The sequence below is a fragment of the Aythya marila genome (genome assembly GCF_965140915.1).
Source record: "Aythya marila genome assembly, chromosome: 1".
Classification (NCBI taxonomy): Eukaryota; Metazoa; Chordata; class Aves; order Anseriformes; family Anatidae; genus Aythya; species Aythya marila.
Window position 1 is genome coordinate 56030997 of NC_139042.1, and position 17870 is coordinate 56048866.

Here is a 17870-nt window from a genome sequence, read left to right on the forward strand (position 1 = left end):
TAGATCCTGCAAAGGGTCTCCGAGTTATGACAAACATTATAAGGTCTAGGATCACAGGGCAGCGATTACCTGCACAGTGTCTGCCTGTGAGAGCAGCAGAACATATCACAGCATGTCAAAAGGAGGATAACGCCGCTAAAAGTTTCACTCGTTTTATGATTTAGTCTAATAACAGAAGAAATCTCAAAGTTCACTGGGAGACCCAAACTCGTCACAGTACTTGAACCTACATAGCTGGAGGAAATGTTGACCTGGGGCAAATGTCTTTTAGATTCATTCTTTAGCAACACCAAACAAACAGTCTTTCCTGTGTGTGGATTTTGATGGTGGCTTTTTTTTTTTTAAGCCTATCATCCACTACTTTATAACAACACCTTTGTTGGAGGGTTAAGCACATGGAAATTGTTGAAAGGTGCTCTAGGTATATGTGATAGCAGTACTTCAGTGGCATTAATATTAAACTTTTCAATGTCAAAAGCATGGTAAAAAGGTGTAACAAGTGACATTAACATTGGGTATCATCTAAAGAAGTTTTGGAAAGGATCTGTGTTTCCATTTTTCTGTTTATGAGAGCAGAGAAGTTCCTAAGCGACCTACTGCAATTAAATTTCAGGCGTTAAGAGGGTAGTTCTTCTTTTAAAGTTTGTAATATAGTAATATATAATCATAATATAGCCTCAGACGCTTATAAAAGTGCAGGTGCAGTTCCTCTGTGTGGATTGATGCCTTCTAAGCCATTCAAACAGTGTTTGACATTTGTATTTGTACTTTTTGGGAGTGGATTCTGTTTAGTCCTTGGAAAAGGATTCAGGTAGCTTGCAGCAGGTGCTGGGGGAGGCCAATGTCTTAACGTACTGGAAGGATTCTTTTTAAAGAGAGAGAATACTTAGTCATAGTACTGTTTAAGCCAATCTTTGAGATCTTTCACATGTCAAAATGCTTCATACACAGCAGGACTTGATCACTGCATTCCCCTACAGGGTGACTGCTGTCCTGGTAAGAAGCTGGAAAATGTGGACACGCCCTGAGGAAGAGCAGCTAACTGAAGCTTCATTTACTTTACAGAGTGATCTGAAACTGGTAATGGCTAGGGGTAAAGCAGCACGCAGCATCTAGCCATGTTTCCATCTGTAGCTTAATGCAGTAAGGTGAGGCAATGATGGCACCACCAGTGGAGAACACTAAATTGTGATGAAAGTGGAGTGATCCCTTCACTGGAAAGGCTTTCAAGGCTGCGATGCAGTCTTCAATGGACAAGAAAGTTTGGTCACTGCCTGTAGACATGTGGTCCAGTGTCCATGTGTGACCTTCTTATGGGTCTGCCATGCAAGAAGACTGCTGCTGCTATGTTATTTCTGGGATGAGGTTTTGCCCTTCCTAAACTTTGTGGAACTTGCCTTGCTATAGTCTGTGGACTGGGGTTTTACGTTGTGAAAAGGGAGTACTGGAGTGTTCTGCTTCTGCAAAGGTTCTAGGGAAAGATGGAAAAGCAGAGAAAGAGAGAGAGAGAGAAAGACAAACCAGTCTTCACGTTTTCATGAAAATGATGGCTTCATGCTTTCACGCTTACTTCTGCAGCTTTCTCCCCCTCTCTGTCCCTGCTGTGGGACTCCAAAGGTGGGATTGACATGGTTGAATGGTGGAGCATTTCACATGTCCACACACCTTCATGTACATAAAATCTCATATATGAGTTACTAGCAGCTGAATCTGCTATAACTTTAAAAGGTAAAATACCTTTTTTTTCTTTTTTTTTTTTTTCTTTTTTTTTTTTTTCCCCTGACTTCCCTATTGTGGCAGTATTTTTTATTTATTTATTTTTTAATTGAACCTGTCTGCGGATGATTCTGGCCTATAATTTGCTAGCCTGAATGTTCAAGAATTTACAAGTAGTGGTGAAAATGTGCATAGCATTCTCCACTTAAAATTCATGACATAAGACATTCAGAATTGATGGTAGTAAGCAGTTGAGGTGAAACAATAGGGGCTGCAAGAACTTCTGCATCTTGAAAAACAGAACCATGCTGGGAAAACACACAGTGTTTCACTCAAAATTTTATCTATAGTCTTCTGGAATTATTTAAGATACTTATCAGCAGGTTTTCTAGGTTTGAAGGGGTTTTTTTATTTGTTTTGTGTAGTCTGGTACATGTTGTCTCACTGGTAATGTAGTCATGCCACCGCTTGAAAAAAATTACAGAAAAGGTTGGCCAAGTGACAATCTGTAGGTTTTCTGTACCAAATGGTCTCCAACGTTACTTTCAACAAATAAAGGTAGTATATATGGTAGTTGAAGATAAATGTGTTTGGGAAACTTTAATACATTATTTCCTTTGCCTTGACATTATTTCATTCTGACTTGGCACGTTGTTTTTTTTTTTAATTTGTAAGCAAAGCAAAAAATTGCTTTTGCTCTGTTTCAGTTTCTTTGTTTTGATACCATTTCTTCTGTGCAGCTGCTCCCATCAAGCAGCTTGGAGAGCCCAAGGTACCAGAAGATTTGTGAAAAACTCTCCGAGATCTTGTCATTGTTTAATAATGTCCATGTCAGTTCAGAGCCTCTTTCAATAATATATATTTTATATTTGGCTGAGCTGCTTTATCCTCCTTCATGTAAAGGTTATTATCACTTTTATCTGAAAGTGCTCATCCACTGCAGGCTTAATGCAAAGCTGATTGTAACCCTACTGCATCTTACAATGAATAGATCATTGATACTCAGCTAAGTGGAAATAATTTTCTATGGCAAAGCAGAAGAATTTAAAGTCATATCACACTAACCTCTGGTAATTTTCTGGGATTTACAGATTAAAGTGATTGTTTGTGAAATGGCTGTGGTATAGCATACACTTAAGGTAGAGGAAGAAAATCGAACACATCTTGTATGATTGTCTATTTTTACATGCAGACACAAGCGTTTTGTTCGTATATACATAGCATATACAGTATAACATACTCTAACCTGTGTGTAAAAATACATATAATATTTATGTAAAACTCACACCCATTTGGCAGCTTCGAGAGTATAAACGGATTTTCTGACATTGTGATTTTTTTTTCAGAGTAGATTTAGCGTGTTACTTTCTCATAAGGAAAAAGCTTTATACTTTTAACTTGTATTATGCTAATTAAGGTAGCCTGAAGCGCTAGCAGTTGAATGAACGAGAAGAGTATCAGTTATGTCTAAGATCACGTAATTGATACGAACGATGTAATTTTACTGTATTTGCAGGTGAACATACAGTGTTGTTTTGTCTTTGTTCAAGTGGTAGACTTCCTGTGCTTTTTGCTGTAAACCTCTTAGTAAATAATTTGCAATTTATTAGGAAAACAATGGCAATGCATATAATTAGCTATTCTCTTTTGTTACCTCTATTTGATTACTTTCCTGCTATCACATGCAATATGAAACCGTCTATTATGAGGTATAGAATATGTAAATATCTAACTTAACAAGAGTAACTGGAGACTGGTCCTTTTTCTAAAGAGGTGGAAAATAAAAGAATAATTGTTAACCGTGTCCTTTCATTTTCTTGAAAACATCAATTACATTTACAAATCCCAGAAACACAAGCCCACCAGTGGAACAGAAATAACTCCTTTCAATATGCTTCAAAAAATCTAATCACATCTAACAGCTGAAATTTATTTACAACTGTAATTTGAAACATTAATTATGATAATGTGCTGACTTCTTTTGTAATGTGTTTCTCAAAAGCCTGGCAGTTCTCTTTTTGGTCTTGGTGTAACATATGTTTTGTGACTTGGAGAATTTCTCTACCTTTCTTTCTTATGTTTTGTTTTTTAAAAGATACCCAGAAGGAAAATTTTGTTTCCTCCTCTGTATTTGTTGACTGTTTTCCTCTCCTTCCCCATTTTTTTTCCCTATAGCCTCTGTTATTTCAAGAGATAGATTTTAGTTCTTACACTGACTCTTGATGCTACTGATGACTGAATGTAGTGTGTCTCTTTTGGACATAGTAAACAGCAGTGAGGATTCACTGTACTGTAGTATCAGTGCACTTAAGCGGTGTCAGACCAGGAAAAAGGCTGTTTATATCTTTGTCTTGTCTTGTGACCGTAGTTTCAGTAGGTGCCTTCTTGATTTTATATATATATATATGATTTTATATATCTAGTCCACAGGTTGCTAAATTGGCTTGCTAGCTTGTTTATCTGTAAATTAAGACAGTTTGTGTGAGGAAATACTTTTTGATTCTTAGCTGTGAAAAATAAGTCAAGCTGTCAAGATATCTGGCTTTACTTTGAAAGCCTTTAAAGAGAATGACAAAATGGCTCTATTTTTTTCATTTCATTTTTGCTTTGCTTCGTATTGTTTTTTAATTTCTGTTTTTATGTGTGATGGGGAGATTAGCCAAAAAATGGAATTTTTATTAGGACATGAAAAGGTCTCTAATGACCCTTGAAAGTGGACAAAAGAGTAGCACAATAAGTGACAGAACTCTAACGAGGGTGGAGGGCATTCCAGGAAAAAAAGAAATTAAATCCTTTAATTTTTTTCGGCTTGCCATTTTCTGACAGCTTATCAAGTGGTTGGGACTTGTTTGTTTTGGCATGCGGTTCATTCATTGTAGGCAGCCGGTACTTTGTTCTTCTTTGTGGTTTCCAAAACCTGATTGTGTTTATCCTAGACTGTGGGAAAAGTGTATATTCCTGTTTCCTTTATAAAAGTAAACGTCAGGTTTTGTATGAAATTTTATTTCCCATATTTTCCATTCCATTAATCATTATTGTTGAAATATGTCAGGCTTTGGCACATCATCTTTTGTTTTCATATGATTGTACAGATTGCACTGTCAGTGTGTGACCAGTTAAGTCAAAAAGTATCCGTGTTAAGGCCATAGGAATTATTACTTCATAAAGTGTAGTTGAGGAACGTGCACTATTATTAAAAAGGGACCGGCATTTAATTTATGGCTATTAAACTTACTCAGGGGATTATCTAGCTGGTTTTGTAGAGCGTTTTTTCACTTATTCAAGAAGACAAGACTAATGGCTCTTCACATACCTGAAAGGTAGCTGTAAAAGGAAAGGGAATAATCTGTGTTTCCTGTCTGTGATGATGAAGAAGAGTAATAATGTGCTGCAGTTGCAGCACAGGATATTTTTAATCTGATATTAGGAAAAAACTTCCTAAGAATAAGGATGCTGAGAACTCTGATGAACTGCATAGGGAGACTGTGGAATCTCCGCATCTGAAAGATTTTGAGGGTGGATTAGACATACCTAAGTGATGTCTGCTTGGTTCTGCCTGGGGTACCAGGCTAGAGAGGATCTCTCAAGCAGATTTGCAGCCCTGTTGCTAGGATTCACGGCCTTTGAAATGCTGAAGATCTCAGTGCAGCTCTCAGTTTGCATTTTATACTCACCTTCTCGATCTGTATTAGTATGTATGCATGTTGTCATGTAAGTATTATGTCTGCATTTCATGACTAGGGCCCCGATTTGGGGTCTTCATATACAGTAATTTAATTGCGGTAAGAAAAAACGAGAAAAAACTTTTTGCACTGAAGAAAGAGAGAATTCACAAGAAGAAAGAATTCTTTCTGCATTTGGCATGTTTAGATTCTGGGTAACATCGTGTTGAAGCAATAACAGATTTTCTTTTGCATTGTCTTGTGGCTTACTGACAATGTAATATTTGAAGACTGTTTAATAACCTCTCTCAACTCATGAACTGGAGTAGGAAACCAGATGTGTGGTGTTGTTTTTTTTTTCCTTTTTCAAGTAGCATCATTGGAGGTTTGAATTTTAAAAAGATATTAAAAAAAATTCTCATTAGGAGAAAATGAAATTAATGTTATGTGTGAGCAACAGGAATACGGAATCAGACACTTAGAGATGGCAAAAGCCTCTTTTATTCATATTTGTTTTATTCATAACATTCATCGTTGTGCAAGCCCAAGATTGTTCTGCATTGTACTTGGTCATACTTGTTTTCATTGTTCTTCAGCGTAAATTTTATTGAGTTGACTGAAACAAAACCAAAATCTGAGTTAAGTATGAATTAGACTTCTGGTACTGAAAGTCTTGAAGGAAATGCCTGCTTTATCTGTTTTATGTGTAGTTTTCTGTACTCAGTTTTGATTACAGTGATGAGACACAAAGAAAACAGAATTGTTTCACATTTCTGAGAAGCTTCTAATCAGTTTTTAAATCTTTTTTTTTTTTTTTTTTTTTTTCAGCGGCTTTCTCGGAACGCCTCTGGAAGTACAAGCATTCAGTTTCTAGGCACAGTGGTAAGTACATGTAACTATTGTCAAGAGTTATCTTGGTAGAAGAATATAATGTAAACAGAAAACAGATAAATGATACCGGCAGCACATTCAAGCATGTGTTTGTGAAAGTTAGCATTGTGCAAATATTCTGAGCTTAACAGCTGAATTTAGGCAAGTTCTTAAAGATAACTTTCAAAGCACAGCGCACAGTATCTGCACTGCACATTTAAATTGATTCAAGTCCTCCTCTGTTCCATTTACGAGGGTTTTAAAAGTAACTGGGTATAGACTGGTAAGCTTATTGCAAGATACTCAGGTTTGATCCATGTCAGAATCAAAACCACTCCTCCCCAGCACCTCAGCATTCTGATCTCTGTTGCTTCACCATAGCATGTACCCTTGCATCCCAAAGGCATGCCAGTAACTTTCCTATAAACAGACTGCTTAATGGTGTAAAGTACTATTTTTCACTCAAATTAAATACGCTCCCAGATTTTGTTTGCTGGGGAGGAGTACGTTTGAAATCCCAATCAGATTTTACACCATTTCACAGAAATTACTCAGTAAAACAGATTTTTCATGTGCTGTTAATCTGAGTTAGGTGTTAGGTGATGGGTGCTTATAAACGTGTGATTGAAGCAGCATCCAATTCCATGATTTGCATGATCAAAATGCTGTCACTGAATTTTTCCAAGTTCCTCATGCACCTGGAAATGAAATAAAATTGAAATATCCCCTACAGTAAGTTGTCCTGATTGCTGCCGACAGGTTTCTCAGTAGTGACACTAACAGTGGAAAGTCCAGGAATGAAATTTTCCTTTTAGAATTTAGTCCTGACATCCTCATGCACTATAGCTTTTGAGCAAAAATACATTAAGATTGCATATGATAATGCTTTCATTCCACTTACAATTAGTTCTTCTACAAGTCCTATGAAGCCATTTTTGGGGAAGTATAATATAGTAAGATTAAACTTAAAAGTAGACTTGCATGTTTTCTAGAGATGAAGGCTGCTCCTTTTTATGTATATGTCCACATACACACATATATGTCTTATTCAATAGCAAGCAGAGCAACAGGTACAAATAAAACATAAAATACAATTTTTTCTTTGCAGTATTGTTTTTGCAGTAATGTTTCAGCTCTACAGTTGCATCCTGCATATGCAAGATCACTGCTGGCTGACTGATCTGATAGTCTTGGGTGAAAAAGAAAAACACCACACACAATTACTCCAAGTAGATAAGATACAAATATTAATGCAACTTCATAAGATAATATTGAAAAGATTTTAATTGAATCCCAAATGTGCTGTAGCACTGGGAAAGTGGCATTAAAAATTAAATGTGTTAAGTGAGATGTGAAAACATTTTGTGTTCATATGTTAGAGGTGCCCTGGAGTTCTGCTTACAGGCTATAACTGTTGTGCTGGGCCTTGTGCAACAAGATAAAGACAAAAGAGGGTACAGTTTTGATTTGGTTTTGACTTAAAAAAAAGAAAACTGATGATGAAACAGCTAATAGATTATAATATATATCAAATCTTACTGACAAGCTCATGTTGTGTTTACTGGATTCTTGTTATTTTGGGAAATCAAGTGTATGATTATAACTAAAATTCTCAGGAGGACTAAAAAGAAAACCCTGTAGTACTCTATCCCCCATTTTGATTTAGTATAAATTATGCATGTGTCCTGCTGATCAAACCCAGGGAGAGAACTTCAGTGAGCAGGATAGAGATGCAGTAATTAAATCTGTTTCCCAGAGTTTGCTCTGTTACCAGATTTCCCACATTTCCCAAGACAGTCTGCGCTTGTGTTCCTATCAGTTCTTCTAGCCTACTGTCCTTTTCCTTCTCCTTAAGTCAGTTTTCTTTATTTAATTTATCCAGCTTTTGTAAAGAGTGGGAAGGATGATTTTTCCTTACAGTAATATCCTCTGCTGATTGTCTACACATATACATAGATCTATGTGTGCACAACTGCATGTGTATGTGTGCACATGCACAAATGTAGATGTTTAATCAAATAAAAGAATATCATGAATGGAAGTTCTAGAAATACATTTTGGGCTTTCCATTATATATTTCTTATTAAACCTTTACTGACATAAAAATACAATCAAGATAGTAAGTGAAAATAATATTTAGCAGCAAGAATCTGATTTCTCATTATTACTATAATGTATTATCAACATAGTAAACCATTTATAAAATTATTATTATGCCTTTTTTTCATAGTAGAAACCATTAGGGATAGCTGTAAGTATTCTGTGCTACTTTTGATGGGCAAATTTTGATGGCACTTCAGTGGTGGCAGACGGTGTGGTGCTATCTAGTGTACACACTGCTGGCCTGTCCATCAGCACGTATTTTTAGAACTAGCTGATTGGGAGCACGGCTCCTTGGCATGTCAGGAGGGCATCAGCTTAGATAAATGGTTTAACTTGATTTTTTGACACTGGATGAGAGAAACAGTTCTGCTACTGTTTTTTGATGAAACACAAACCTCTGCTTCAGGAAGCCAGCTGCCACTCTGAGGTGAAGTGAAAAGTATGCTTCTCTATTAGGGGGCATCCTTGATATTTCTTTTAGCTAAGTGAAAGACAGAGAAAGCTACACTGCAGCAGAAAGACAACAGTATGATATGAATTCTGCTGCATAACATACGGCAAACACGGACAGTAGGGCAAATGTTTCTATTAGTGTGGCAGTATATTTCTGTTGTTTTAAAGGAGAACAGGGAAAATGTTGCTTTTCCCTTAACTTATAGCTTTGAGTGAACGGTTAGCATCATTCAGGGGATCTAACACAATTTTGTTTTTCTGATCACAACTAGAATTTTTTGTTCTTTAAGTATTGTTCAGTCTTCAAATTAGTTTGGCATTAGCTTACTTTCTGTGAATTGTTTTTTAGTAGAAGGTTATTTGACTCAGATATGATACGGGACTTGTGCTATTGAAAGATGCTTCTGCCCAAAGAGCAAGCAACTTTTATATACTTCTAGCTCTAATATATGGATGGAGACTAGGAAACTACACTGATGTGGTTTATTTTTCTTGAGATGGTAACGGTTTGAGTCCTAATCTAGATTATTTCAGAACAGTTGATGCGTTATTGTCATGGCTGAGATTTTACCTGAGTTTTTACGCATTGTTTGTCTCTGGTGGACATATCACAGAATCACAGAATTTCTAGGTTGGAAGAGACCTCAAGATCATTGAGTCCAACCTCTGACCTAACGCTAGCAGTCCCCACTAAACCATATCCCTAAGCTCTACATCTAAACGTCTTTTGAAGACTTCCAGGGATGGTGACTCCACCACTTCCCTGGGCAGCCTGTTCAATGCCTAACAACCCTTTCAGTAAAGAAGTTCATCCTAACATCTAACCTAAAACTCCCCTGGCGCAACTTAATCCCATTCCCCCTTGTCCTGTCACCAGGCACATGGGAGAACAGGCCAACCCCCACCTCGCTACAGCCTCCCTTGAGGTACCTAAAAAGATCGATAAGGTCACCCCTGAGCCTCCTCTTCTCCAGGCTGAACAAGCCCAGCTCCCTCAGCCGCTCCTCGTAGGACTTGTTCTCCAGGCCCCTCACCAGCTTCGTCGCCCTTCTCTGCACCCGCTCAAGCACCTCGATGTCCTTCTTGTAGCGAGGGGCCCAAAACTGAACACAGTACTCGAGGTGCGGCCTCACTAGAGCCGAGTACAGGGGGACGATCACCTCCCTAGCCCTGCTGGTCACACTGTTCCTGATACAAGCCAGGATGCTGTTGGCCTTCTTGGCCACCTGAGCACACTGCTGGCTCATATTCAGCTGACTATCCACCATCACTCCCAGGTCCTTCTCTGCCTGGCAGCTCTACAACCATTCTTCTCCCAGCCTGTAGCTCTGCTTGGGGTTATTGCGCCCCAGGTGCAGGACCCGGCACTTGGCCTTGTTGAACTTCATGCAGTTGCCCTCAGCCCATCGGTGCAGCCTATCCAGATCCTCCTGCAGAGCTTTCCTACCCTCAAGCAGATCGACACACGCACCTAACTTGGTGTCATCTGCAAACTTACTGAGGGTGCACTCGATGCCCTCGTCCAGATCATCAATGAAGATATTAAAGAGATTAAAGATAATCATTACATGATAGAGAGATAAGAGATTAAAGATATCATTACATGATACAGTATCATGTGCTCATGGAGTCCTGTTATTCTCCCATTTTCTCTCAAATTATTCAGGTAGTTCTCTTTATTAATAACATTATTGTTAACACCAAGAAATCTCGTTGTGATATATAGTGTACAAAGAGGAAGGAAACAAGATAATCAACGCTTCAGATTAATATCCAAAATCATACCCAAAAGCCAGAATACCAGGAAACAGGGAGGCAGCCTTCTATGGGTTGTCTCCCATATGTAGGCAGCTCACAGAAGTAGATCTATAACAAATATCTATAGAAAATTGATAAGATCTGTACAAAAAGCTTCTGCAATTCAAAAGCCTTTAGGTTTGAGCAGTCCTTTCAGAGAACCGTAGTCACTCCTTCATTCCTCTTTCTAGTTAGGCCTCCAGTTTTGGTTGTTCCTTGTCTCTTTGTTCCACTTTTTTTTGTTTTTTTTTTTTTTTGTTTTTTTTTTTTTCCTCTTAGAGGACTGTTATCTGCTGGACCACTGATGGTCCCATTCTGATACCTGATCATTTACTTGATTGCTCATGCCTCTATCAGCTGGACTTCAGCAATGAAATGCATCTGGGCAGACGGCCTTTAATGAGAAGAAAGCTTCAAGTATAGAGAGAACTGCAGATTTCTGTGGAAGCGTTAAACATACTCTAGAGTGTGTGTAAAGGTCTCTGTAGAATTTCAAATTAAGAAATGCTTTCTTTATGTTTGGATAGTGAGTGGCCTGGCTCCATCCTATCCATGACATCATTGTCAGCTTTGGGCTGAAGACCATGCCTGACAGCAATGTTCTGCTGGCCCAGTGAAACGCTTCTCTTGAAAGAGACAGTCCCAGACAGTGAAAACTCCCCAGCTGCAGAGGAAGATTGTAACCCTCGCTATCCTCTGCTCGTCATTCACAGCATTTTTTGACCTTCTATTCTCTGATGTCAGAACAGCAATGTAGAAAAAGAGCCACGTCTTTCCTTTGGGGGAGTGATGAAGCAACATATGTGACAGACATTAGTCATTTTGCTTAGTACGTTACGTGACAGTGTTCCTTCAGTGGTGAATGCAATATTGGAACCCACGTAGAACAGAGTGGAGTTATTCTGGCCTAAAGATCATGGCTTTTTCAGATGCTTCTGAGCTCCCTGGCACCGTTCCCTTGGTTCAGCCTTCTCACTGGAGATTTTTCCATTGCTTCAGTCTCATCCCTGACAGAGTGCTTTTTGCTGTGTTTGATTTACAAAACTGAAGTTTTGATGTGGGAGCATATGCTGTCATGTGATTAATATCACCTTGTTCATATTGTGCTTGCTTTTTTCCAGACCCACTCAAAGTAGTTTAGTGATTTACCACCCCCACCACTGGATCTACAGACTCCAGATGGAAAAAAATGAATTTTGGGAATTTAGTCTCTGTCAATCCCTGGCCATGCTTTTTAGTATTGCTGGCATATATTCTAGTACAGTAGTGATCATTCAATATTAATGACTTTTTGATTATTCCTTAACTGCTTCCAGATAAGTTGGCAAAAGGATGCTTCATAAACAATCGGGGTTATTAATTATGCATGTTGTTCATGAAGTTGGTCAGAAATTGAGAGCTTTACATTCAGGCATTCCTCAAAATTTTTGCCTTTGCTTCCTGGCTTATTGCATATTCATCATTTATGTATCAAAGGTAACCTTAGGGGCCACAGTTCAATTGCTTCTCACTGCTGATTCCTTTTCCCATTCTCCCCACTGCAATGACTTGTCTGCTGTTCCTTCAACAGCAAACTTCCAACTTTCCTGTCCTATTACCGAGGCTTACAAATTGTCCTGGAACTTTTCAGTCTGTATATAATCTCATCAGCTTCCAGACAGCTTCCTCCTTTTTTCTTTCTCCTTCCATTCTTACAAAGTCCAATTAAATGGCAATATAGATGGGAAGCTTTGACTGTATGAGTCTGATTTAGTTCACAATGACAGATGTTTAACAACGTGCTTCTTTCACCCTTACAAATCGTTGCAGTTCTTAACAGATTTTCTTTCTTTCTGCTTTTCTTTCTGTGTGTGACACTTCAGGCACTTTATATACTGAAGATTTATGCAGACTTTCAAACATTGATTGAAAACTTACAGAGGTTACAAAGATTATCTGTATCGGAATATGTAGAGTATTAGCCAAAAGAAAATAAATATAGTCCAGTACGTGTTTATTTTGCAAGCCAGTATCTTTTTTTTTTTTTTTTTTTTTTTTTAAAAAAGTTTTCTTACTTTTCCCTTTCATAAGTCTTAAGATCAGGGTCCCTGCTCATTTAAAGGGAACTTTGACTGTGTAGATTTTTGTCTTTTTGGCTAGTTTCAGAGCCTCTCTGAACCACTGTACTTCTAGTAGTAGAGCTTCTGTCAAAGGAATTACAACAGTGCAGAAGGTGTCACTAGGAAAAATGGTCAGTTGCTTTGGAAATGTTAACTTCTGCAAATTCCTTTTGAACATGGACAGTGAGAATCCTGAGTCTGGCTACAAACATCTGCAGTATTCTGCAGAAAGGGGGCATTTCATGCAACATGTGTTTAGCTTCTGAAAGTAATGATATCCAGGCTTATACATTAGGACTGGGAAGTGAGAATTGTTCCAGCTGACATGATGCAGACGATGGTATGCCACCATGCAGCTACACATGCCCTTCTCATGTTATACATGTGTATATGTGAAAGCATAAAGTATAGTAAATATATTAAAGCTGTCCACTGGGAGTGAACTCTCAAAAGCACCTGAGAGATTTAGAAATACTGGTGTTACCAAAAACCATGTTCTAAAATCACTTAGGTTATTTTGGGATTCTTGCTCAGGATTCCATCGTAAGGAGAAATATGAAAGTGCTTGGAGTTCTTTCTGAATTTTGCTTTGACTTAAAACGAATCAGAAGCTTGCACATATTTCAATCACTTGGAGCCTGTGAGCCTCAGTGTGGGTGCAGTCTGAGATTTCAGAATGGGGCTAATGGGAGCAGCATCTCTTTGCTATGGGTTAATAATCTTCCAAAGTAAAAAAAGAGAAGCTTAGAAAATATTGGATAGGTTGTTTAAGAAAGAGGAGACATACCAGATAGAGGACAGAGATCTGTAGGAAATCAGGTTCCTCAAGTTCCCCCAGAACAACTTCCTGTAGTCTTTGAGACCTTCTCTAATGAGAGCTAACAGTGTCAAGGTGAAACCAGAGCTGCTTACGTGCATGTTGGATGGCCAATGTAAACCCGCAGGCTGCCCAACTGGCTGCTGCCAAGTTGCCTTTTCCTCATCCGGAGTGTGAATTTAGGTCTCCTGTTTCCTCAACACAGCCACTGCTCTTCAGAAGACTTGTGGAAAGTATAGTCATAATTCCTACTGCACTTACAGGCGGTTGGATTTATCTGCCTTTTCTTCAAATTTGGTCGAAGTTTATCAGCAGGTTAAAATACTGTCTGTGGGTATAATTATCATATGGGATAATTATACAGAATGAGTTGGGGATGAGGATTGAGAGACAGAAAATCTGGTTTGTGAGCCTTTCTGTCTTAGGAAATCAGACTAGAAACGGTATTTTGCATTGAGGTCCTAAATGTTTTGCTTCTTATTTGTTCATTTTTAATCATGGCCTTTTTTTTTTCTGTTTTAAATTAAAGCTTTAATTTGCAGAGAAAATGTGTGATAACATCATAAGTAGGTGAGAATTCCCTAGAATGTGCTTCGTATAAGTGGATTATGCAGTGTGTGTGTTGACTGTATTATAGGAGTCTCTGCATATAATAAATTATGCCCCTTATCCCTCATGATATCCCTCAGAAACAAATGGAAAAATAAGAAATTCTGATTTTCCACACATCATTTGACAAGTTTCTTTCTTAATCATCTTGATAATGCTTTAAGGACAAGGACTGAACGTAGTTGATTAGCCTGTTACTTCTTGGAACACAAGTTGACAGGTTACCCAAGTGTAACTCAAGTGATTTCCTTTGGTAGACAGATTTACCAATGTTGAAAGAAATTATTAGTTGCTTTGTCTGGCTAAAGAAATATTTTGTTGTTGTTGTTTTTTAAGCTATATCAAGACTGTTACATCATACTGAAGATCTAGCTTTTTTTTTTTTTTTTTCCTGAAGAAGATAGAAGATGCCTACTGCCAAATAATAAACATATGTGTAGCCTGTGTTTTTAAACAGCTTTTTGATGGCTGCAGCTTTGGCGTATACCCAAGAACTGTTTAGGAGGTATTAATTTATATGGCTTTGAAGCTTAACCAGGGATCTTAATGAAACAAAGGCATGATGAAGTTAGTAAAGCTAATTTAAGTCTCTGAATGTAAATTTTAAATTAAGTTTTTATTGATAATAAATATACTTTGTTTCTCATTAGTCTTCTAGGCTTCAGTGGTAATATCAGTAAAATAAACATGTTTTACAAAGATTTAACATTAAAAATGCTATTAATATGACCCTTGGTACACCAGCACAATTAGATTTCAAAGTGAGCATTTAGGATGTAACAGCGATTAATGACAACCATCGAAAACAATTTTGAACTCCATCAGTTTAACTCAGGAGGGTAAACTTAATATGATAATTTATCTAGTTGAATTGTATCAGCTTAGCAGGAAAGTATGCAAATATGTGACCCTTACCTAGAATCTAAATGGATGCTGTGCTGATAGATTTATCAGTTCCATTAAAGAACTTTAGGGAACTTTGGAATTTCAGCAATTGTTCCCTCGGAGGCTGAAAACCAAACCTGATCTCATACTGGGACCATTCTGGTCTGCATATTTCCATAATTTGCCTTTGCTACTAATATGACAGCAAGACGCAAATAACTGTTTCTAATAATATCAAATGGAGTTGTGGAGGACAGCATTTTAATGTAGTAAAAGACCTCCCTGTGGGGTTGTTATTGCCACTATAGAACAGCAGTTACACAGTTGCAACAATAGTCTCTTAATTGATTCGTTTAATTAGCAAGAGATGAAGCTTGTGCTGCATCTTGTCATCTGTTATCATGGGGGCGGCTACAGAGAGAATCTCTGCATTTGTCACTCTTTACATGAGGGTTTAAGGAGCCTAAAAGGAAGCTTCCAAACGCATTTCAGCTAGAGAGGTGAGCTTTAGTCAGAATGTTTTGTGGGTGTGCTTCCACTTGGATTGTCAATGTGTGGACGTGCCTGGTTCAAGTCATGAAACACTGGTGTGGTCTCCGGAGTAGAATTTATGACAAAGCATTGTTTTACTGGGGGAAAATCTTAATCCAGATATGCTTGGCATTTCTAACCTAAATATGCAAATCTAAGTATTATAGGAATGGTGGATTATTTGGGGCATCAGTATTGTAACAGTTGACTAGATTTACTTGGAAAAAATAGGGTCAGATTAGTGAAACTGGCCATCTGGCTTGGGATTGTTTTTTAGTGGCATTTTTGTTTCCAGACAAGATAAACAATGAGTTACAAGACCACATGGTCCATGGTAGGAAGCATGTGTAAAAGAGAGACATTCTTTGCAGTTGGTTTTCCCTGGAGTAGTTATGCATACAGACACAGTGCTGTGCTTGCTTCTGGGAAATGAAGTCATTTTTTATTCAGAGCTATTTTATTTAAGCTTTGAGGGTATGTAAACAAATGCATTTTAAAGGTACATAAGTATATTGGAGCTTCGATTTAATTTTTCTCCTCTCCTTGGCTTAGTTTTGTCTTCTGTTCAAGGTTATTCTTCCTTATGGAAGGGAATATTTCTAGAGGAGGACAAACTTCTTGTTAAATGCTAATTAAGAAAACGAAGGTTACATTGGCATGCTTCCATTGTCATAGAACTGACCTAAAATAAAGGATCTCAGATTAGTCTGAAATAAATTAGAGGGGGAAGCAAGTAATTCTGTGCACATGAAACACTTGAGATGTCTACTCCTGCTCTGTTTTTTTTAAATGTGCGTGCTTCTGTTTTGTTTCTGTTGTTATTTTGGTTGGTTGGTTTTCTTTTTCCACTTGTGTGCTGTAATATTGGAGATGTCATCATAATTTTGGAGTATGCTGGTGCAGTCAATCCATTTAGGAAGGAGACAACATGCTTTTAGAGAAGGCTTCTTTGTTAGGACAATTTAAACAAAGATTTAGCCCACTTATCACCAAAGGTCCTGTGGTAATTTCCACAAGGTTCTGAGATTGCTGCATGTTCTGAGAGTCTTGGCCAAAGTCCACTTTGTGTAATTACCTTCTGTCTACATAAATCCCTAATGTAATTTTAGATGTGTTTTGGTATTTTTCACTTCCTGTCCTAAATAGAGAAAATATTGCCACACACTGCTTGTAATTACTGTGGGTTGCATCCTAAGTTCAAATAAAGAGATTCCTGTAAATTGCTTTAGCAAATTTTGTTCTCCCATTGCTAGAGCACAAGAATACATGACAAAAGATGAGTAAACAGTAGGTTATCCAATCAAATTCACAAACCAATGTAATAAATGATTTTTTTACTTCTCTGCTCTGTTCCATTTTGGCCGTCTATGAGCTAAAATTTATCTGCTGATACGACCGTCACTGAGGGAAAAGGCCAACTTTGAGATCATGTTAGAGGTCAAACTTAACACACTGCAATATACTTTGAAGCAGGTAGTAAGCCAGTATGGGGCTCTAAGTGCTATCGTCATGCACTGAGCTGTCTTTTCCTTGTGTTCCACACTTTCTTGTTCACACTGCTGAAACTCTTGCCTTTTGTATCATATCTTAACTAAAACTGGTTTCAGTTCCTCTTTGCGGATGCCTGTCATGGAATCCAGAATGTGTGTTCAACCATGCTGTCTTTAAAATTATCTGCTTCTGTTACTCTGTGTTGTCTCTTTTGACAGGTTTTATTGCCTTATCCATGAACTTCAGTCCTCCTGTCACAAAGACTTATATTACTTTATTGTACGCCATGCCAAATATTCTTCATGATATTTCATTTGTTCTTTCTAGTCATCCTTTCTATGATTTTTCCATACCTGTCTTCTCCATCTGTTCTCAGATTGCTTCTCTTGTGCATTCCCCATGTCAAGGTTTTTAGGAATGCTTTTTTTTCCCTAGAAATATATGGGTTGAGAAGAGAGGTATTACCATTAATCTGATATTAACTCTCATGTTGTTGTGTAAGCCCTGTTTAGAAGTATGAGGACCAGAATAAAGAAAAATTGCTCTGCTAGAGAAAAATTGCTGTGCATCAGCACAGTACTGGAGTTAACATCTCGACTGATGGAATACCAGAAACTCTTGTTGCTTGTAAAACAAATGTTTTTCCTTTGCCCCTGTTGTGTGTCTTACAGTATATGGGTGCAGTTTAGTCATTGCTTGTAAAATAGAGTATTAGCTTTCAATTGATATTTTGAAGCTCGGCAATTTTTTTTTCCTTTTACATTTATATACAAGTAACAGGGGAACTGAATTTACCGAGCAGGAACAGACAGTTTACGTCAATTTTTATGGAACTAA

General features: G+C 37.8%; 1 protein-coding gene across 1 annotated transcript in view; it reads left to right on the forward strand.

The window, feature by feature from the left end:
• PCCA (propionyl-CoA carboxylase subunit alpha) overlaps nucleotides 1–17870 on the forward strand; it is a 284602-nt gene that overhangs the window by 216536 nt on the left and 50196 nt on the right. Inside the window, exon 21 of the mRNA XM_082774792.1 lies at nucleotides 6207–6260. Coding sequence (XP_082630918.1) covers nucleotides 6207–6260 — 54 coding nt within the window. The remainder of the gene's footprint in view (nucleotides 1–6206; nucleotides 6261–17870) is intronic.